At 42.5% G+C, this 22965-nt stretch overlaps 1 protein-coding gene across 1 annotated transcript in view; it reads left to right on the top strand.

The window, feature by feature from the left end:
• LOC136573524 (rho GTPase-activating protein 7-like) overlaps positions 1 to 22965 on the top strand; it is a 214401-nt gene that overhangs the window by 27148 nt on the left and 164288 nt on the right. The window contains exon 2 of the mRNA XM_066574804.1: positions 6181 to 7228. Coding sequence (XP_066430901.1) covers positions 6239 to 7228 — 990 coding nt within the window. The 5' untranslated portion in view covers positions 6181 to 6238. The remainder of the gene's footprint in view (positions 1 to 6180; positions 7229 to 22965) is intronic.

Raw genomic sequence — 22965 nt, 5'->3', positions numbered from 1 at the left:
GAGCATGCCGCGATTTGTTTGCCACGCAAGATTTTGCAGCCATCTGCATAGGATTGTGTTTATTAACGCCATCCTATGGCAGCTTCCAGCGGCGGAAATCCCGCCACGGAATTTCCGCCTGTCTGCAGGCGGCCTAAAGCTAAGGCTATGTTTCGTTGATTTTTGTACTTGTTTAATAAACTCAGGCGAAGCCTGTATGGACTGTAACTGGTGTCTTGGTCTCTGACTGCCATTCACACTGCAACCCCGCACTCTACCTGAGTTGACTCTCCCACAGAACACAAGAATCCTAGAGTCTCCAAAAATACACAGGTAGACCCTCACCAGTTGGCACACATACTGAGTTTGTGCCCTACTGGCTCAGTGTGCTGGTTGGCATAATGTAGATTAAAGTTCCCCCATAACACCTATGCCTGGTAGCAGAGACGTAATTTGAAGCTGGGCCCCAATGCAAAACCTGTAACAGGGCCCCCAAATATAATGTTTTATTCTTAGTACTGGGCTCACTACATGGAGAAGAGAGGCCTTATGGGCCACTAAGACTCCCGGGCCCGGGTGCAACCGCATCCCCTCTAGTTACCCCCCTGCCTGGTAGGATGGCATTACAGACAGAGTACAAAAAAAGCAAATTAACTGCAATCTTTTTGGACCACTTCATGCAAATGCTTATCATTGATAAAAAGAATCATCAATGATCAAAAATGAAACCCAAATTTGGCTAAAAGCAAGGCTTTATTCTGCTAAAGTGGGAACATTTGGCCTATAATGTAATACATAGCTGAGACTGAAGTCTGGATAATTTATTATAAATAAACAGATGAACAAATTCTGCAAATGTAAGCTGCCAAAAAATAAATTCTCTGTACAAGAACCCCAGGCAGATGCTCTGAGGCCCTTGGGGAGAGGTTTTGTGACAACTCTTGCTAGTGGGTAGTGAAGACTTGTGCATGACTCCCCTTTACTAATGAACTGCATTAAAACAGTGAGGAGAACTGGTGGAAGGGTGCTAAAAAAGGTATTGCAGGGGAAACAAATAGTAAGCCCTTCTGGGATGGATGGATAAATGCAGTAGCATAATGGGAGGCCATTTTGATCTCTGCTACATGGCGGCCTTTCTTGTACACTCACCAATAGCAATGTGCTAAAATTTTTAAATCGTTTATTTTGCAGCTTATAAGCTTATATGTCTAAAACATTTTTATGAAATAAGCCCAAGTATCTAACATTATTATTAATAGATAAAGAGTTGGAATGCTAGTCGGCAGATAAGACATTTGTTGCGCTCCTTCCTTTGGCATGTGATACTGCGGCTGGATATACAGCTAGTCTATCTGCATGAACTAAAATGACCCAGAAGGAATAGCAGTGTGATGCTAAGCAGTAGTCAGTGCACTTAATGAACAGATACATATCAGATTTAAAGGTGTGAGTCAAAGGAGTCAGCTGTCATTTTACTGTGTTCTCAATATTCTGCATGGTGTGTCTTGTATTTTATGATCTCTTGCCATACAGCTTGGATTCTTCAGTGGAATGCACTCAGAAAACAAGTAGTACAGCTGCAGATTTACGGAAGATTCACATGCTAAGCATCTGTGGAATCGCTTTTGGAATAAAATCATTAAAAAGGGTTTTTATGTGACTTCTGAGGGACGGGACTGTATTATAATACCTACAGTTGCGCACAAAGACATAATGTTGCCTACCAAACGCAATTGTTGACTCTGAAAGCACGTGCAACATTTTCTCGAACGTGTGTAAAACATTTTGCCAAAATAGATCTATAAATGTAGAATGTATCTGATCAGAGAATACCTTGCCTTCATGGGAACACTTTCTTTCCGTGCTTCTATGTTACTTCCGAATTGTATGCTAAACAACTTGTCCGGATTACACGTAAAAAGGACAGATATTTACACAATATAATAACATGGATAAAACATTATGTAAATGAGAAATACAAAAAGTGGGGAGCAGGGGAAACGTGACCAAAAATTACTAAGGCAGAAGAACCAATCTAGATGCAGAGTACTTGCCCTGATGAGGGCGACCCTACATCAGGTACCTGGGACGACCCTGGCTCTTGGAAACAGGGATAATGACAGCAATAATGTATAACAATGTATGTAGAGTAGGGTGTTTCACAAGCACACAATGAACTAGATGATGCACCAACGCATAGATGGCAAGTAATCAAAAGATAGCTTGAACAAATTTATTCTAATTACTATAGTAAAGCCAAACAGACTTATCTGAAGTGTGAAACAGGACAGGAGCTGCTGACGTGACCTACAACATACTAGAAGTATAATTGATGTTCTCTGTGGGGAGAAGCTCTGTACATTCCTAGGTGGAACATGGAAGATGGGGACTACACCAGGAGAGGGCGGAACAGAAAAAAACAGGCAGGCTGCAGACAAAGCACAAGTGTGACTGCAGTCAGCGCCAGAAGAGGCAGAGAGATGCGGTCCAAAGTCTAAACCGTTAGGCCACGAGATTTGTGTGTTGTGAGATGTTTTTGTGTATTTTGTTCGAATATGAACCCCATTCTTTTGAATGAAATCATATACACGAGCAATGTGCTATCTCTTCGAGTTCAATGGAACCTATTGCCTATTGATTTCAATGGGATCTTTAATGCAATGCATGGCTCTCGCATGCCATGCAATGTGCATGCAAGTGCAACGTGAGGTTTCCCATTGAAATCAATGGGAACACTTCTGATCCTCTATCACGTGTGAAACTCATGCGAGAAGATCGGAATTTCACAGATGCAATACGAGGCATTTTTGACTGAAATTCGCCTTGCATCTGCGGGTAAATCGCATGTTCACGTGTGCAATATCAAGCTGAGTTTCTCAGCCTGATATTGCGATCCCCCATGAGTAGGTAGCCTGAAACACAGAATAATACCCAGAAGCAATATTAGACAGGCTAGGTAAAACAGACGTGTAATACCGACATCCTCTGTAAAGAGGATCTGGAACAAATACCCTAAGCAAACTGCTGATAGGCTGACTGAGATGGTAAACCGCTTAGCCAGCCTATCAGTGCTTCAACAGAAGGGAGATTTCTCTCCTTTGGAATCTGTCAGACAGCCCAATGTAGATCCCCTTGCCACACATTGGTTTGACTTTGGGCTAACTGAAGAGGCAGCACTAAGGGAACCCCGATTTTATTGTTGACCCTACCAAGTGGGATACAGCCTTTGTTGTGGGGTCTCAAAGCCGTTACTCACACAAATAGTCCTGGTTGTATGGCTGCTGATGCTGCACTGGGCAAAGGTGCCGTACCTGATGCTGTGAAAAGAAGCTTATCCAGAAATGTAGCAAAGATCAGGGCTGGCAGCCCAGTAGCAATCATGAGTTACAGGTAGAAGCTCAGAATAGGCAGTATGCAATAACAAAGTCCAGGAATCAGAACTGAGGTCAGGAAGTACAGAAGTCAGGATAATCAGGAAAACAGGCAGAGGTTAGAACCAGAGAACAACATTAACAGGGGCTTTGTCGTAATGGTTACGAAACAGCATGGATAGCATCAGCGCCCGACCGCAACCCCAGCAGCAGGTTAGTAATGTGGGCAGTGGCGGTCTGCCATGACAGTGTCCAACTCCAAATGCCATTCCAAATACGCTAGCAGGCTCATCATGTGGTCCGGTACTGATGCCGTGACATCATCAAGGACCCACATATGCGCCTGGTACCAGTCAGCACCAGTGGCATTGTGACAGCTCTCTTTTCATTCATACTGCCCAAGCTAATTTTGTTTAGCATGAACAAAGTGCTTGTTACAGGACTCACAGGTCCCTTATCCTGCTTCATGGACATTATATTTTACTATTATCATTTTATCACTGAAAACCTTGCTGTGGTCCTTTTGTATACGCTAAGAAAAAGTAGATTACAATTGATAACATTCGAATTGGGATGAATATCATTTAAGAAATTGTTCTAAATCAGTAATTTAGAGGATTACCCAATATTCATTGGTATGAATTACTGCTGGCCCCATTGAAAGCAATGGGATGGCATCGCGCTCCTCTGTCACAGCTGTCACAGCTGTGGCAGGGGATTCTTTCATCCCTGCTGCAGTCCCCTCATCACTGATCACTTGTGAGAGTACTGAGTGATGAGGGGATTCCCTGCGGGGATTAACTGAACACTCTGGGAGTCCCCTCATCGACATGGGACCAAATGAGTTAACATCGGGACATTTAAAAGGTGCTTCTGGCCAGAAACACCTTTTAAATGCCCTGCTGTAAGCAGCGGGGAATCTGGTCCGTGCGCAGGAGTTTCCATTAATTCCTGCTCCTATAGGAGTCAATGGAAACTCTTGCAAAACGCGCGCCTATGTCCTATCTTTTTTAGATGCGCGCTGTTTTGCACTTCAAATTCCACGCATATGAACACTTCTATGGGAACCCATTGGTTCTTTTAGAAGCATGCATTATGTGCATGCAAAACACACGCTTGTCTGAATGAGGCCTTACAGTAACGGGAACACATGCCTCAGCAATCATACACATTTAATATCTGAATAAAATTGCACAACTGTTATTTATACTGACCATATAAAAACGCAAGGTTCTTAGCAAATATTTTGATCAAAGCACATGGGCCCATCCGCCACGTCCAGGCAAACCTTATTGGACAGGTACATACCGTAGCGCTAAAAAACACTCTGTTTGGACCAGAGGCCTCCAATGAACTCAGGGAGAGGTGGATACCTGGCTATTAGAGATGAGCGAACGTACTCGTTTAGGGCAATTTCGCAATCGAGCACCGCTTTTTTCGAGTAACTGACTACTCTGGCGAAAAGATTCGGGGGGCGCCGGGTTTGAGCAGGTGAGCGGGGGGATGCAGAGGGCAGTGGGGGGGGGGGGGGGGAGAGAGCTCCTCTCTGTTCCCCACTGCTATCCCCCGCTCCACCACCCCGCCCCCCCGGCGCCCCCCGAATCTTTTCGCCCGAGTAGTCAGTTAGTCGAAAAAAGCGGTGCTCGATTGCGAAATCGCCCTAAACGAGTACGTTCGCTCATCTCTACTGGCTATATACATTCATTAAACCACCTGAGACAGATAAATGAATGGAGTGCAAAACAAAAGCGAAGGAGGCCACACTCCCAGCAAAAAAGAGTCAAGCACTTCCTGTAAATAAATTTAATGTCAAGGTACATGAAAGCCATGGCTGCGACAAATACAGTAACAGACGCACTGCCTCAACATGTGCAATTTTATTTAGATATTAAATGTGTATGAATACTGAGACATGTGTTTCTGTTACTGTACTTGTCACAGCCATGCCTTATGTATAGAGATGAGCGAGTATACTCGCTAAAGGCAATTGCTCGAGCGAGCATTGCCTTTAGCGAGTACCTGCCTGCTCGAGACGAAAGGTTCGGGTGGCGGCGCGAGGGAGCGGTGAGTAGCGGCTGTCAGCAGGAGGCAGCGGGGGGGGGGGGGAGAGAGGGAGAGAGAGATCTCCCTTCCGCCCTGCTCTCCCCCGCAGCTCCCTGCCCGCCGCCGGCACCCGAACCTTTTGTCTCGAGCAGGCAGGTACTCGCTAAAGGCAATGCTCCCTTGAGCAATTGCCTTTAGCGAGTATACTCGCTCATCTCTACTTATGTATATCTTCACATTGAATTAATTTATCAGAAGTTCTGGCTTATGTTGTTTTTTTTTGCTTGAAATATCAGCCCTTTTAAAATAATTTTCTGACTTGGATTCTCCCAAATCTAGTTACTTTGTGACTTTGTATAGCAGATATTACAGCAATGTTAGATCAACATGAGCGTAGATGTTCTATGGCACTAATCATTCCTTCACTGAATGTGAAGGATGCTAAGCAAATATTTCACATTTTTTTCAGATAATGTAATTTTTCTACTTTAATGTGGAATGCACTTATGTAACTGTTGGGTAGAATTGGCTCCTTAAGTTGTCTAGTGAATCCTCTAGTGAGTGATTACATTATTAGTAGAACAGAGTCATGAGACTTTATAGAATTCAGATGCATGAAATTAGTTATCCTGAAATAAAATGAATCCCATTGTACAAAAGTTGGCTAGCAGAAACTATTATGGTTGTATAAGAAAACAGGCTGTTCATCTAGACAAGGACTGCTGTTCTGCTTGTTGATCATTAGTCAACATTTAAACCCTAACTGATTTGATTTCTTGTTTTGTAGATGATACTTCACCAGGTCAACTGCATAGCTCTTCACGGCATTCCTGTATTGAAATCACATGCCCCTCTGTCTACGAATCTTGTCTGGTACTTTGGTTTGTGACATGTCTGTAGCTGTTCGGAAGAAAAGCTGGGAAGATCATGTATCTCAATGGATTGGATTGTCTTCTGGTTGTGATCAATTATGTTGCCATGGAATTAAAGTAGAGAAATTAAAATCAGCTATGGAAGAAAATGGAAAAGAGGATGTAAAGGAGACAACTTCTTTACCAGAGTGTGTTTATTTAGAGGATTGCAATGATTTTTTAGAGGTTGGAGAACATCTCTCCAAAGAGATAGATGAAAATGATAACGTAGACCCAGAAGATTGTTGTGCGTCTTCAGACACCGGTATGGAAACATTTGCGCTCTTGCCGTCTAGTGAACTCAAGATGAAGAATGAGGATCTTGTGCCAAGCCAGGATGGAATTAGCTCAATGGTTAAGACTTTACTTGAAGAAGATATAAGCAATACATTTGAGGATACCAATACCAATGATGATGTTGGAGAAAACAAATGTACAGAAGTGGAAGGCGGAGATACCCATCATGAAAACAAAGAAGTCAAAGTGAGTGCGTTAGATGGAATGTCCTTCGATGAAATGCTATATGGAAATACAGATTTGGAGGAAATTGATATGTCTGGTGAACAGCTGCTACATTCTGCTAGAGTTGCACAGCAGAGAAGAAAATCTGATGGATCAAAAGTTGTATATGAACAGAATATCTGCAGTGTGATGTCCATTGATCCGGTTGACAGTTTGCATTGTTGTGTATCTTCTCATCTGGAACCTAAAGAATGCACTAGAGGCTACCAAAATGCATCACCTCTCTGCAGGGACATAGAAAGTCATGAGGAGTCACATAATGAGGCAAATGGTGATTTTAACGTACAACGGGATGGTATGCAAGAAATTAGTACAACAAATTGTGCCCAGTCTATACCCACCAAGGATAACATGTCTACCTGTGAAGGCATAGCTGATCAAGTTAGGCTGCGCAGAAAAAAGGTAAGAATTCTCTGTAGCTGTAAGTATATGAAACACTGAATTATGTGACAACCCCTCCCCTCTACACTTTACACTTCATTGTATTGTATTCTGTTGACCTATGATGCATACATTTTGTCATTTTGTGAGGAGAAACAGACTTTTTTTTGTCGAGAACCATGTCATAGTCGTAAAGTTTAAAACGAGGATAAAAGCTGACATTTTAACCCTTAGAACAGTTGATGAAATGCACTGACTACATAAAGTGGTTTTCCTGCGTGAACATATATAACATACCTAATCTTTTTACTCATAAATGGCAGAACTTTTATTTTGCTATTTTTCAATTAAATACTATAGAGGACTAATATGTAGCATGATGATCACCATCAACAGCAAGAATATAAGACCCTCTTAATACCTTGGTTGGCCCAGTGCAAAGGTGTCTTAAGTGCCTCTACCCCCCCCCCCCCCCTTCCTTCAGATTTTTTTGGATACCTCAAATAAAAGCTTATACTCTCCTAACCCTGCACACCGTGGTGCTCAATTGTTGCTGTGCTCTCCTGAGGTGACCTCACACTGATGCTTAATCTCTCTGGATGCAGGTGCTTGCCTTTTCCTCTGTCTTCTTTCAGTCTAACCTGCTCCACTGTAAGCTAAATCTTCACCCTCATTCTCCAAACACTCCCCATTTATTATTTGACCCAGACCGCCGTGAAGACTTCTTCCAGCACACTCTCCTCATTCTACCACTACCTCTAATGTTCCTCTCAGTGTCCCCTACACAGTAATAGGTTTAGTGCCCTCACACAATAATCATTGCATTCCTCCATCATGCTCACAAAATCCAAATTAATGCTGCTTTCTACCAACATGCATAGTAATATAAACCCACCTGTGCCCCCACAGTAATAGAGGTCCCCCTGTGCCCCCATAATAATAGAAACCCCTCTGTTGCCCCCACAGTAATAGAATCCCTTATGTAGTCCCCACAGTAAGTAACACAAGCCTCTCTGTAGCCCCCACAGTAAAATAATTCTCTCTGTACCCTCCACAGTAGTATAAGCCCCTCTGTTGCCCCCACTGTAATAGAACATAGCTTTTATGGTTCAAGTCTAATATAGGAACATGAAGAATTAAAAAAAAAATACAAATAGTGTATAGTGTAGAAAAATAACAAAAAACACCTTTTTGCACATTTTAACCTATTTGTATACAAAAAAAACACCCACACATCTAGTATCATCATATTTATAATGACCTTTGCAATAAATTGAACACACTATTTATCCTACATGATAAAAACTGTAAAAAAAATAAAAATTGAGGCAAAATGCTTAATTTGTTCATTTTGCCTCCCAAAAAATACAATAAAAAAGTGACGCAAAAGCCGTTTGTACCCCAAAATGTTACCAATAAAAACTACAGCTCCATCCATGTAAAAATAAAAAAGGAATTGTTACGATCGTGTGGGCAAACTAAGCATGGGGCCCACACGATCGTGCCCAAAGGAGTGGATGCACGCACACGGGAACACAGGAGATTCACACGGAATTCAGCCAACTGACCCTGTGCTACAAGGGGGATGACAGTGGCCCTACATAAGCGGGGACATCGCCCCAATAAGAGGGTGGCCCAGCGGTCTTCAGAACTGGGCTCTAGCTGATCCTAGGAATCGCACACCAGAACAGAATACATACATATGCCACATGACAGGGACAGAGCAGCAGGATACACAGAGCCAGAAAACACAGCATACAGCAGCCGAAATGCAACCACTAGTAACAGATGATAAGCTGAATGTAAATACCAGGTATTAGTTAACATTTTGTACAAATGGTGAAAGCTAGTGAGCCAACTTCATGGCTCCTGGTTATACCGCTAGTCCCTACACTAAACAGGAGTTCATCAGAACCGGACACAGTTCACACAGCACGCTGACACAAACTGACAGAAAATGAACATACAAACGGACATAAACCAGCATGACACAGATCACACAGCAAGCTTGCAACAGGACAGAACAGCGCACAGATAACACAGCCAGCTGGAACAGGACAGAGCACAGATCCCACCGCAAGCTGCATCAGGAACAGGACAGTGCACAGATCACAGAATACACAGCAAGCTTGCAACAGGACAGACAACCAGGGCACCTGCTCACAGGCCCAGGCTTACAGCAGACTACAACATATAGGGAAAACCAGGCAGACTCCACCCAGAGCTCACATGCACACAGATGAAACTGGCAGCAAGTCTATGTGTCCTCATACCAAGGGAAATAGACAGTCAGCCACACAAGCTGACATAGGGAACTGTGTCAGGGATCCACCAACTGACACACAGAGCAAGACACAAGATGTTTGGAGGCCGCACCTGTAAAGGGAATGCATATAACACAGACAAGGACTACAGGTGTCCAAACCATCTTGGGGAAGCAGAGAGACACAATGTGTCCTCATACAGGGGGAATAGACAGTCAGCCACACAAGCTGACATAGGGAACTGTGTCAGGGATCCACCAACTGACACACAGAGCGAGACATAAGATGTTTGGAGGCCGCACCTGTAAAGGGAAAGGGAAAGGAAGCTGCATGTGCTGCAGACCAGGACTACAGGTGTCCAAACCGTCTTTAGGGAAGCAGAGGGACACAGTCCTACTTACAAACACAGATCTGAGTGGGAACATAACAGATTCATCCAAACAGCACAAGACCACCTACAGACTGAAGGAGCTGGGTTGGGCGCTTCCCCGCTGGCAGTGGCATTTGCACAGATTCCTGTGGGAGCCTATGCTAGCCGCTGGAGAAGGGAGGTGGAAGGAAGTCTAGCAGCGTGACTGCTTTACTCCCTCCCCTTTCTATTTTCCTCTCCGCCCCTTGCCGCTGTTTGCAATGGAAGGGGCGTGATAGGGCATGGCAAAGCTCCACCAGCTCCACCCCCTCCCATTGCTGGCTGTGGGCAAGGGGCGGGGATGGGCTGTAGATTAGCTCTGCTCCATCCCACCCCCTCCCACTGCAAATGGCCAAAGGGGAGGAGAGGAAGTGTCCCGACGCGGGGGAGGGAAGGGAAATGTCTCCCCATGCCCCACGGAATTGCAGTTTTGGCATAGAAAAATCGCAGCATGCTCTATTTTTGTGTGGGCTCCACACGGATGGCTTTCATTGAAGTCAATTGACATTGCGGAAAGGTCGTGGATTTCGTGTCATCGCTAGGCGATGACACAGGAAAAGCAGGGATTTAGAAAAAAATCAGTATTGTGCATGTCCGACAGCTCGCCAGTCGGACCATCCACAGTGCAGAAAAGAAGAAGAAAAGAAAGGTACGCGCAGATGTCGGCTGGGCACAGGGTTCGATTCTGCTGCGGGCTCCCGAATGCGGAATCCGACCAGGTCATGTGCAGACGGCCTAATATGCACCTAAAAATCTTACCAATAAAAATTAAAGTTCTCCACACAAAAAAAACATGCCCTGATTTGGCTATGATGACGGGAAAATAAAAAAGTTATTGCTTTTGAAAAGTGGAGATGAAATTGAAAAAAAAAAATCGGTGCATACTTTGGGCCAAAATAGGCCGTGTCCTTCAGTGGGGTTAAAGAGATCCTGGCAGCTTCCCATGAGCCTCATAGGAGTTGGAACGCTGAGTCTGAAGATGCTTCTCTCATACTCATTTCTTCACCACTCACACTTGACGCCAGCAAAGCCGATGCTCCTTGTGTGCAGCAGACTTCTGATGTGAGCACCCATAATGATGGACTAGTCCTCTACATTATGAACAGTTGCATAAGTAGCCTGCTGTGTAGAGAAAGAAGTGGTTTGTAGGCAGACAGCGAGAAAATGGCTAGGAAGGTAAGTATGAGAGTGACATCCCAAGACGCAGATCCCTATGGACGTATTCTTTGCTAAATAAATGTTAGGCTCCCCACCATTGTTTACTTGGCCCACTATTAGTCTATTGACTTCAAGGCTGCACAAATAGCATAGGCGCTAGAGATGAGCAAGCTTACTCGGTAAGGACAGATACTCGAGCGAGTATCGTCCTTACCGAGTACCTGCCTGCTTGCCCGCAAAGATTCGGGTGCCAGCGGGGAGCGTCGGGTGGGAATGGGGGGGGGGAGATCTCTCTTTTCCCCCTGCTCCCTCTTGCTCACTCCCACAACACAGCGCTCACCCCCGCCGGCACCCGAATCTTTGCGGGCGAGCAGGCAGGTACTCGGTAAGGACGATACTCGCTCAAGTATCTGTCTTTACTGAGTACGCTCGCTCACCTCTAATAGACACACTATAATAATGACGTAGCACGCCACCGGAGTCAAAACTACAAAGAATATATCAGTACCCCTGTGAACCCATAACTTTGGTTTGTGGGGCTCATAGAAACTAGCAGAGTTCCTTTAACAGGTGCTGCAGAAATGACAAGCTTTTGCAAATGATTAGATTTTGTGTGCTTGGAGTTTGTCACAATTATATTATTCATGTTTTAGGTTCTTTTTTCTCATTTTATATTCTAAAGAACTTTCATACAATCTTTTGTACCATTATGCAACATCTGTCTGCCTCCGCATGTGTCAGGTTGGTAATAGCTTGATGGATGCTGGAACAAGTTCTCTTTCTTTGGCAGTCATGAGCCTAAACATTATTTACTTTTATTAAAGCACGTAAGTACATTGTCAATTCAATAGCAATTCTTGTGGGATGGTGCTCAAATTTAAGTCTTGTGCACAACTGCTGATTTTTGAGGGTGAAGAGAATCTGTTACTTTATTCTTATGTTTGGTCAAACATTGCCCTCATTGAGGGGCAAAGTGATGCTTTTCAGATATTACCAATCTAAAACCAGACTGTTGAGGCAAAGCAGAAATAGTGACGTTCAACATAATATCTGGCAGGTCTAAATAGAAAAAGTAAACCTGTTATCATGTTTTACCCTTTTATACCATTGGTAGCAGTATATCACCTGGGGCACAGTTATTACTTGTGTTCTGGCAAAAAAAAGTTGCACCCTTTTTTTGGTGCAAATCGGATTTCGGCTGCACACAACCGAATTCAATTGAGGAATCCGCGATCATCAACCGCATGGACAATCCACGGTATTTTGCACCTATTGAAAAAATAGATCACTCAGATAAGCCGATAGCAATTGTGATTTCCGCAAACGGATTTAAAATTGCAGCATGTTCTATTTTTGTGCAGAATCAGCATGGACTGCTTCCATTGAAGTCAATAGAAGCCGTCCAATCGGCAGCCCATCCACAACTGGCATTGCAGATAGGCTGCGGGTACCCGTGTCTTCATCCAACGACGACTCGGGATACACAAATATTAATTTAAAAAATCTGTACCCCGCAACACCGTCCACAGTCATCTGCAATACAGAAAAGAGAAGGTACGCAGGGTCATCAGTCGGGGTCAGAGACAGTTTCCGCTGTGGGCTCCCGCATGCGGAATCCGAATCGCCCGTGTCCAGCCGGCCTTACTGTGCCAAAAAGAATAGATGTTACTCCTGTCACTCCACTTAATTGATTAAAAAAGTGGAGTGAGACCTGCTTGGCCAGAATGTTGACATATTTATGATATGCAACTTTTTATAAAAAACTGAGTGATGTAAAAATTGACGACGCACCTCTCGACATATTCAAAGATGTGACAAATTTATCAACACTGTGCAACGTCTGATAAATTTGTTGCATTTTAAACTGGACAAGGAAACAAAAGTCTGCCAGAAAAGTGACAGCAAAAATTCCCCTGGTGATAAATTCCCTCCTTTTGTCTCCAAATATTTGATGTTGATTAAGAGGGAAGTATGAAACCCGCTACAGACAGTACATTTTTTGTGGCATCTTTCCTCATATATGGTGTGTTTTGGGGGTCCCTAACATTTTTTTCCAAATCACAGCATAAGGGTGGCTACCCACTAGCGATATTTTTTTCCTGCAGTGCGAGAACGAGTGAAAACACGATTATGAAGCTGAAGATTTTCAATGGTTCCATACTCATTTGTGATTTTTACTTCTAAGTCTCGCAACGCAGAGAAAAAATCTGCGATATCGCTCAGTTTTTTCAATAGGGCCAGCAGCAGCACTGGCCCTACTGAAAACCTAGGGAATGCATCGCGGACCTCTGCCACAGCCATAACAGCTATGGCAGAGGATTCCTGGGGACCATGGGGATGAAGGAATCCTCTGCCACAGCTGTGGCAGAAGTCCGTGATGCTACCCGATTGCTTTCAATGGGGTTGGCACTGCTACAGCCCCATTGAAAGCAGTGGGTTGCAGGCAACCCCTGCAGCGATGATTTTCGTTGAAGGACTTGAAATATAAGCCCTTCCCTGAAAATCATCCCTAGCTGTAAAAAAATGTAAAAAAAAATTATACTCAACTAGGCCTCAGGCATGGCAGTCTTCTTCTGTCTTCTGGAGGCTGGGGAGTGAAAAATCCCTGCCCCCAAAAAGCACTGTTGTCATTGGCAGAGTGCTCAGCAAATCACAGACAGGGCTTAGCCATTCATCGATGGAATGGCTGAGCGCTGCCTGTGATTGGCTGAGCGCTCAGCCAATCACAGGCAGCGCTCACCTGTCACTCAATGGCTGAGCACTACCTGTGATTGGCTGAGCGCTCAGCCAATGACACCAGCGCTTTCTGGGGGCCTCCAGAACACAGAAGAAGACTGCCAAGCCAAACGGCTTTTCTAGGTGAGTATAATTTTTTTTTAACTTGTTTTTACAGCTAGAGATGATTTTCAGGGAAGGGCTTATATTTCAAGTCCTTCCCCGAAAATCATTGCTGCGGGGGTTGCCTGCAACCCGTTGCTTTCAATGGGGCCACAGCAGTGCCGACCCCATTGAAAGCAATGGAATAGCATCACAGACTTCTGCCACAGCTGTGGAAGCTGTGGCAGAGGATTCCTTCATCCCCACGGTCCCTGCGGGAATGAAGGGATCCTCTGCCATAGCTGTGACAGCTGTGGCAGCAGTCCGCCATGTATTTCCTGTTTTCAATGGGGCTGGCGCTGCTGCCGCCGGCCACATTGGAGGCAGTGTGCAATATCGCAGAGTTCTCTCTGCGCTGCAAAGCACTTGCTCTCGCAGCGCAGGAAAAAGTATTGCTAGTGGGTAGGCACCGGAAAGGTTATTGCATTATTTCAGGTATTTTCCGTAGACTTCTCAATAGTAAAAGAAAATGCCTGACAAAAGGCAAAAAAAGCAACCAACAAAAGCTTACAAAATCACAAGAAACTCATGGTGTTTTTACAAGGCTAAAAACTGCAAAAAAACTGTGTGAAGGAAGCCTAACAGAGTGTTCAAGTGATATATAAGCCAATTATTTCCAGATGATACATTACACATAACATTACTGAGCTCCACATTTCATTATTTCTGTAAAAATGATTAGAGTGGATACGAGCATTTAGGTTTTTCTTCCTGCATTGATTTCAGAGGTCAGAGATCAATGGAGGAAAGAAAACAGAGTGCTATGAGGCATCCCCGGGATTTGCTTGCGCAGCACTTAGGCACTCCTGCTTGTCAGTTTTAATGCTGAGCAGGAGAGGGCCACGTTTCTGACAGGCTGGTTTGTATTATCGCAACTATATTTTTATGTGTAATCCTTTTTTTAGAAAGTCACATAACCCAACACGCTAAAATATTCCTTCATAATGTATGTCCCCAGAATGCTTGCCAGACTATTTTATCCTATAACCTTAAATACATTTACCATCTATACGTTTTTTGGCAGTGTCTGCTTAGTAATTCCAATGGCCTGCCAAGTTTGTCTAGACTATATCTCTACATCAGTTTCATAGGCCATAAATGGGAATAGATGTGTTATGCTGTAAATGACTTCAGTCAAGGTTATCAAAGTCATATTCTTAGAAAGTAAATTGCTTTATGACCTCATAATATATTGGAAACTATTATACTCTTTCTACTGTAAGACGTTATAAATGATTAGCTTGCTGCTCCAAAAATTCTAGAATATTTCCTATTATTTGCTACAAAGCCAAAATTCCAAGCCTAAAGCTGTCTGTACACATTAGATGAATGTTAGCTAAACCCGCTGATATTGATGTGGCCAGCGACCATATAATATGTATGGTGGGGTTCTGACTCTCTGTCAGGGGGGAAAGAAGGTTCATGTGGGTTCTCAAGGGAGATAAGCCAGAGCTATTTGTCAAGAGCTTATAAGGAGATAGATGTTGATACTGCCATGTAATGCACCCTCTTATCAAGAGTATGAACGGAACTGTGTTATGTTGTGAATGGTCCTAGTGACTATAATAAGACAAGTTTAGCACAAGCGCATTGATGTTCACCTTTTAACCAAGTTATATGCTAATAAAATTTATCTGCAGGTAGTCTGGACCCTAAATAGTAAACTGCCCTTTATGTTATAATGCATGTGATTGGTCCCGGGTCGCAGGTGGGAATCCTGTGATAGTACCGCATGGCTGTATCAATGGTGGAGTCTGACCCTGCAGTTGGAACTGTTTTGCATGCCACATGGTGGTAATGTAGTAATAGTCAACGCAGCAGTGTCAGTGAGTCGAAGACTGATTGGGGTATGAGAGTCCTACTTACTTTCTTCTGAGATTGGAATTGGGTCTAGTGATTGTACAGATAAGCCGAAGACCCTAAGATGCTGTCAGTGGTGATTGCTGCCCTGTCCTCTTGGACTGTGTACTGTGGTCTTGTGTGAAACTGTGGCCTGAAGAGAATACCCTTCAGTAAGTTTCCTGGGTCCACCTTTTTCCCTTTTTTGATGATAGGGACAACCGTAACTGCCAAGCCGTGTACCATTATAACTATAATCCCCAAGTTCTGTGCCACATATAGATTTTGTGACCAATGGTCTTATTCCTACTTTAATTACTACACTTTATGCCTCTTGTGGAGTAAAATATTCATAAATTGCTGCTGTTGTCTGATTCATTGTCAGTTATTGTATCATCCTTGAGTGGGGCCCATCAAAAGGGCTAAGAAAGACAGATAAAAACTGACCCTCTTGCAAGCTTTTTCCCCTCCTCCAATTAGAAACTATTCATGCTCAGCTGAGCCAACCATGTATGCGTCTGAAGGGTTCGAAAGGAATAGCCGTTGTCTGAATGGCAATTCGATCCACAGATATCTAAAGTGTATGACCAGCTTTACTATTCAATTCAGATAAACAGCACTTCTCTGTGTTTTGCCTCTTCATGCTTTAACTTTGTAAATTGTATTCTCTACAAAGAGATGTATTGAACTATTTTGACTCCATATTTGGTCTGTGTTTTGTAGACCATAATATATATCTATGTTTCTATTTGCATGACTATATATTTCACAGCCATGTTCAAAAAAATGCAACATGACCTACTTTTGTTTGTTTTGCCTCCATGTTTGCATTCTTTGGTATTAGTTTCTATTGGGCAAATACAGATCCATATTTAATGAGGAGGAATTAAAACCAATGACAGTAATTATTATTATTGTTAGCCATTTAGTCGTCCACGACCTTCGGCGACCCTAAAGGCTCCCTCCCTCCATGTTTTTCGGTTTTGCACTGCTTCTTTCAGTTGTGTGATATCCATGCCAGTATCAGCTTTGACAGTATCATGACAGTAAATACGGAGGCTAATACAGATCCGACATTGAAATACTGATGGCAAATGGCTGCAATGTCATCTGTAACACATCTGTATTGTGGATCGGTATTACGGACGTGTTACAATATAACTTGTGTGAAACTGACTTAAATAAAGACTCATAATACTACTAATGTAAATAAAACTCCTTTGATTGACCATAGGCGATTAACTAATTATTCTCGATGATCTATTCTATTACTAAGTGCACTTCAGACAAGACATTTCTCTGGTACTACTCTTATATTAATAACATTTAACCCCCAGTAATGACTTTCATTCTTATGGGCACAATAAATTCAAGGTCACCTCCCAGAAAGTCCAGCCTGAATACAAAGTCAGTACTGAATATAAAGTGATGAATATATAGGAAATATGAAATAGAAAACAGTTAAATCCCTGCAGATGGTAAACACATTTCAGCTGCATTAAGCAGTTCTTGGAAAAAATGGCTCTTTCAGGTACTCGTTGCCAAACTGCTTATTTTTAGCCTAGGACTTGACAAATCTCTCAAGACTTTCGGCGTATTGTTCTGTGTGCAGTAGTATATTCTGAACATTCTTCTTACAAGAGTCCAATACGATAAATCATGTATTCAGGTTAAAGCCGTTTTCCAAGTTTCCGGAAATAAAGCTTAAGCACCATGAAGTGCTACAATTTTGTAATGTACTTTTGTTTCCATTTTTCAACATTTTAAAGATCTATATTTGCAGGCAGGTAAACATTTTGGATGAGTTGGGAACCTATCTAAATCTAATAATTGACAAAACTGAGAATTTAGTTTTGTTTCATGTCTAGGCTTTCTCTAGACAGCTAAATAAATCAGCAGCAGTATCTCCGCAGGCGGTCCGCGGGCCACAGTATACTGCTTACATGCAGTGCCACATTACAGAGATATTCTCTCCTAGAAGTAATTCTTCTTGAGCTTTAAAGACATGCATTGGAGAGCACCTCCGAAATATGCAGAATCCCCATTCAAGCAGTGTGTCAGGTGCGGCCAGGAACATGGAAGTGATACCAAAAGTTTGCAGGCAATAGCATTTAGAACATGTTAGTAAATCAAGAAGGGGTGATGTTTTGGGGACTTTCAAATTTAAAACCTGCTTTCCCAATGGGCTTAATTATAAGTCAGATTTATTACATATCTATTGAACATTTGTATATCTTATGTAGTGTGTCTGTCTATTGTATATGAACACAAGAAGGGATTGATCCTACTAATTAGTTAGCAGATTATTACAGGCGTTTTGTCTTCTATCTATGGCAGCTCTGTATCAGTCTTGCCATGAGTCAGAACCCTGTGTCGTTAGAAACTAGTAGACTAGCCAGGAGGTCCTGACTTTGCTTTTTTTTTTTGAACTCATGAAATAAAGCTTTGGTTTTATATTCTTCAATGGACCGAGTGCTGGACTTTTCGACTTGGAATTTAGTGCTATCATCAGCAACTTATACGGGATCATCTAAAATCACCCATTTTCCAGAAACCTTTAAAGATCTGTCTGATTGAAGTTGTTAGTGCAATTCCACTGTTTGATATACTGTGGGTCCCAAATTAGATGTGCTTGGTAGGAGCTCGGAGAAAATTATTCTACACACTACAATGGGATGTGTTAACTAAAACTCCATTTACATGCAACAATTATCGCTCAAAATTCGTTCAAATGATGGCATATGAGCAATAATCGTTGCGTGTAAATGCTACCATAGTTTACTTTTTGGCTGAATGATGATTTTAAGTTGAGCTTAAAATCCATCATTCAGCTGGAGAGTAGATAACAGACTGCACACTGTGTTCAGCACGGGAATCGAAGATTACATTGTATTCAGCTGACAGCCCTTCCCAGAACAATGGAGCTGTGTCTGTTGAGCTCAGACCACCTGCTGAACTCTGCAAACAGCTCCAGGAGGCTCATTTACACGAAAATGAAGATTATAAAGTGCTAAAGGACATTAGTGTACATTAGCACTTTATGCAAAACAATCGCTAAAACTGTCAATATTTCAATAGTTTGAAAGATTATCTTTGCATGTAAATGGGCCTTAAGAGATTCCTTGTTTTATTATATTATGACACAGCTTTTTATAGACAAATAGGTAGGTTTCAAGTTGAGGCAGAAAGGGGTGTTACAAAACCAAACACAGGTACATCATTTATTTGGTTCAAACTAGTTTTCCTTTGATGTGTAAAGAATGATCATGTTCTGATGACTTCTTTGCTGGCAGTGTGCTGATAGAAATCTTGTTTATCTTGTATTTGGTGACTTTCTGTCTTTTTCTCTCAGGTGATAATAAACAAGGATTAAATTTGCATTAATATTATGTGAGGAATTTACTCTGCAGAACATTCTGCTTGCTGATCTAGATGAAATTAAACTGAAATACAAACTAAATCATACAAGATATAGTTTCCTTCACAAAGTGAAGACAAGTCTGGTGAGCAATACTGCTGTGCATGAATTGTCTTCTACTACAGCTTGAGGTCCATAATTGTGTCATAACTTAGCTTACTGGATGGCCTTATGATATTCTGATGGACTAATTTGATTGCTTACCTTACCCTAGAAAATATTGTATGTTAACAAATGTAGCTGTGGTTCCTTGACATCTGCTCTTGATTTGCTTCCAAACACATATTTCATAGTGCAAGATTCCAGTCCTTATTTCAATGAGTGCTATCTATATTATCCATGAAATCCCTTCTAGCATATTTGTGCATTTCCCCAACCCCAGCCTTAACACCAATGTCCTATTCTCTAAATTATTGACTGTAAACATGAATATATCATTATTTTGTCCTACTATTTAATACAGTGCAGCCCCTGTACGTTCCTCCAGCACTCCCTTTAATTTCACCCTATAGCCAGATGTGACAAAAGATGAAAAAGGCTTGAGTTGTAGTCATACACACAAATTGTCACATATGCCGCGCACAGTCAATCTCCCATAAAATCCTAGGTCGGCTCCGCGCTTCAGCTTTCTCAAGCCATTCATAAAGCAAAGTGAGCAGTTCTATCACAGGCCAAGGTTTTAATTACGTCGGACATTTCAAAGATGGTGTCTAAATTTACAATAATTTAGCGTTCTATTGTCAGTGTGTGAATCCCACATAAAAGGAAATGAGCTGTTCCAAGTAATTTGGGGAGTGCATCAGTAAGCGATTAAGAACTCATTTAATAAACAGTTGGGCCTGTGATCTACAACTTGAAAATAAGCTACAGATGAAAACATAATTCTATGTATGAATTGTATCCAGCACATCATCTGGCAATGTAGTTGGTTACATCTTTATAAAATACAATCCCTAAACATGCAGATGTAGCAGCCATTAAGCCAACAATGAACCTACGCTATTTATTGTGGTGCAGCTTTCATAAACTTAATGTGCGCTGAGGGGATAGAGTTGAGGAACAAGCATTCAGTGTGTTAATAGTGTGGTACGCTCAAAGTTCTTTATGGATATGATTATCCCTTTTTTTAATATGTTTTATAAGTGGCTGCATGTTAACCGTTTGCAATCTAATTTTGGATTCAGGGTTTCCTAAGGGGGTTTCTCTTTCTGCCATTTTACAATGGCACCATCTGCTGGCTAGAGCCAGTACTGCAGAGGCGCCCGACAACGGAGCGGCCAGTAATATACTATAAGAATACCGACATCTGAGCTATACAGGCTTCAATCAGAATGTTGGAAGATGTCAGACAATGGATTGGAAAGGGTTAAAACCAAAACAGTTTGAAACAAAAAGATCTTTAAAATATGCACAGCCAGTTTCACCCCACACTCCAAAAACCTACCGATAGGTTGAATGTCTATTGATTCAATGCCTTCTTATCAATTGGCCCTAAGTAAGGTCCATTTAGATGGGACTAGAGATGAGCGAGCACGCTCGGTTAAGGAAGTTACTCGAGCGAGCATCGCTCTTCTCGAGTAACTGCATACTGGTCTGAGCAGATTCAGGGGTTGGCGGGGAGTGGCGGGGAGGAGAGTGAGAGAGAACTCTCTCTTCACCCCCCCCCCGGTCCCCCCCAGCACCCCCCGCTCGCCCCCACCGCCCCCCCGAATCTGCTCGGAACAGTATGCAGTTACTCGGGAAGAGCAATGCTCGCTCGAGTAACTGCCTTAACCAAGCGTGCTTGCTCATCTCTAGACGGGACGAATGTCAGGCAAATGACAGTGCAGTAGGATATGTTCAGGGGCAAATTTAGGGTGGTTTCTAGGTTGCCCACAAACCCCCTTGTCAGAACTCAAAGGTAATACTCTCTCAGGAAAAGGTTGCTCCCCTGCAGACTCTCTAAGGTCTCTCCTTAAAGGGCTTTTCCGGGAGTAAACTATTGATGACTTATTTTCAGGATAGGTCATCAATAGTTGATCAGTGGGGGTTTGCCGCTTGGGATTTCCGCCAATCATCTAATTGAAGAGGCCAAAGAGCTCAGGTTAGTGCTGCAGCCTCTCATCAGACATCACATTCCTTAGTCAAATGGCCTGAGAATTCAAGTGAATGGGACTGAGCTGCAATATGAGGCACAGCCGCTCTACAATGTACGTCAATGTGCCTGGTATGGACTGAAGTGATATCAGTGATCACACAAAAGCCGCTGTCACTTCAGTAGCTGACAAGTGTGGATCCCAAGAATCAGACCCAAACCAATCAACTATTGATGACCTATTGTGAGGATGTTTCATTAATAGTCTGCTTCGCATAAAACCTCTTTAAGGGCTTATTCAGACAGGCGTACTTTCCATTCAACTGCTGTATGTATATTTCAGTCAGTACACGGACACAATTTAGCCTATGAAGATATACACATGAGCACTTTTTCCCACAGACCAATGGTCGACGTGAAAAAAATTGCTACATGTCCTGTTCTGATCTGTATAATGGAGAGAGAGTAAGATATGCAATGTGCACTGTCCCCACAAATCAGACAGCACAACAAAATGGGTGTCTGTGTGCTGTCCAATGTGAGTCGTGCCCGAGCGTCTTGGACATAACTCACCATGCAGCTGCCTGAATGAGGCCAAATGATCAGGCAGAGCACTTGTATATTGCTCTGCCCAATCACACACAAAACTGTACAGCCGTACAGTTGCAGTTGTACAGTGCTTTCTTAACCTTCCCTGCACTCATCTCCATGATAAGAACTATGATTATCATTCAAATTAAACTTTCTTGCCTTGTAAAAGTAACTATTTTCACTGACTATGGATAACTATCTTTCCAGGTAGGTAATGAATACGTGTGTGTTTTAGGCGCTTTTAAATGTTGCCTTAGCAAGTTCCTTTTGGAAATGAAATCCCTGATGATTGAACTGGAGATTCGGCACACAGTTGACCTCACTGTCACTCGCGAATTTTCTCGAGGGTCACGGAGAGGATTAGCTAGTTATAAATGAATAATATAACAGATTGCCAAAAAAGAATATCTGTGTTTGCTGGAAGCAAAATTGTTTGTGGGTTATACACCCTGTTTAGAGAATAAAAACATTCACAGATGTTAATATATACACATCAACAAGAGCAACAACTTTAGGGAATAGCACTGCAGCTGTGAACATCACTGCAGATATATAAGAGAGGACAGGCTCTTTTGGGATACACATGCATAATTATAGGATGTAGCTACAATAGCAGTTCTTATATTTAGGAAATGTCTACAGTTAAAAAGAGTGATTCTTGTGCAGCACCAATGACTTGGTAAATAATGGATGAATGTTGTATATAATGCTCATCTTATGCTCCCCCATCTGGTGTAGGCTATTCAGATCTTCCCAAACATGGATGTTTAATTCAATGAAAGGAGGAGAATATGCAATCCAACATCTTTTCCCTGAAGATGATGGGGATTGTTGAGCTGCCCCCATACACATTAGATTGTCCGCTCAACAATGGACAAAAACACTAGATAATTGTTGGCAGATGCTGCTGATGTAATTGGATCTGATATCAAATTTAAAATGTATAAAGGCTAGGCTTATATTATAAATTAGTTTTCTGCCAAGTACTAAAACATTTATATTGGTGGAGAAGTCCTTTAAAGCTGTTATGTTTGAGTAGAAGGCAAGTACAACGCCTTCCATGAATGCCTCCAACACGTCAGACCAAATTGACCAATATAGACATGTTTTATAGCACCAAAATGCGGG

This window comes from Eleutherodactylus coqui, chromosome 7 (genome assembly GCF_035609145.1).
Source record: "Eleutherodactylus coqui strain aEleCoq1 chromosome 7, aEleCoq1.hap1, whole genome shotgun sequence".
Taxonomy (NCBI): domain Eukaryota; kingdom Metazoa; phylum Chordata; class Amphibia; order Anura; family Eleutherodactylidae; genus Eleutherodactylus; species Eleutherodactylus coqui.
The sequence above is the reverse complement of the archived record's forward strand: the minus strand, read 5'-3'. Positions and strand labels throughout refer to the sequence as shown.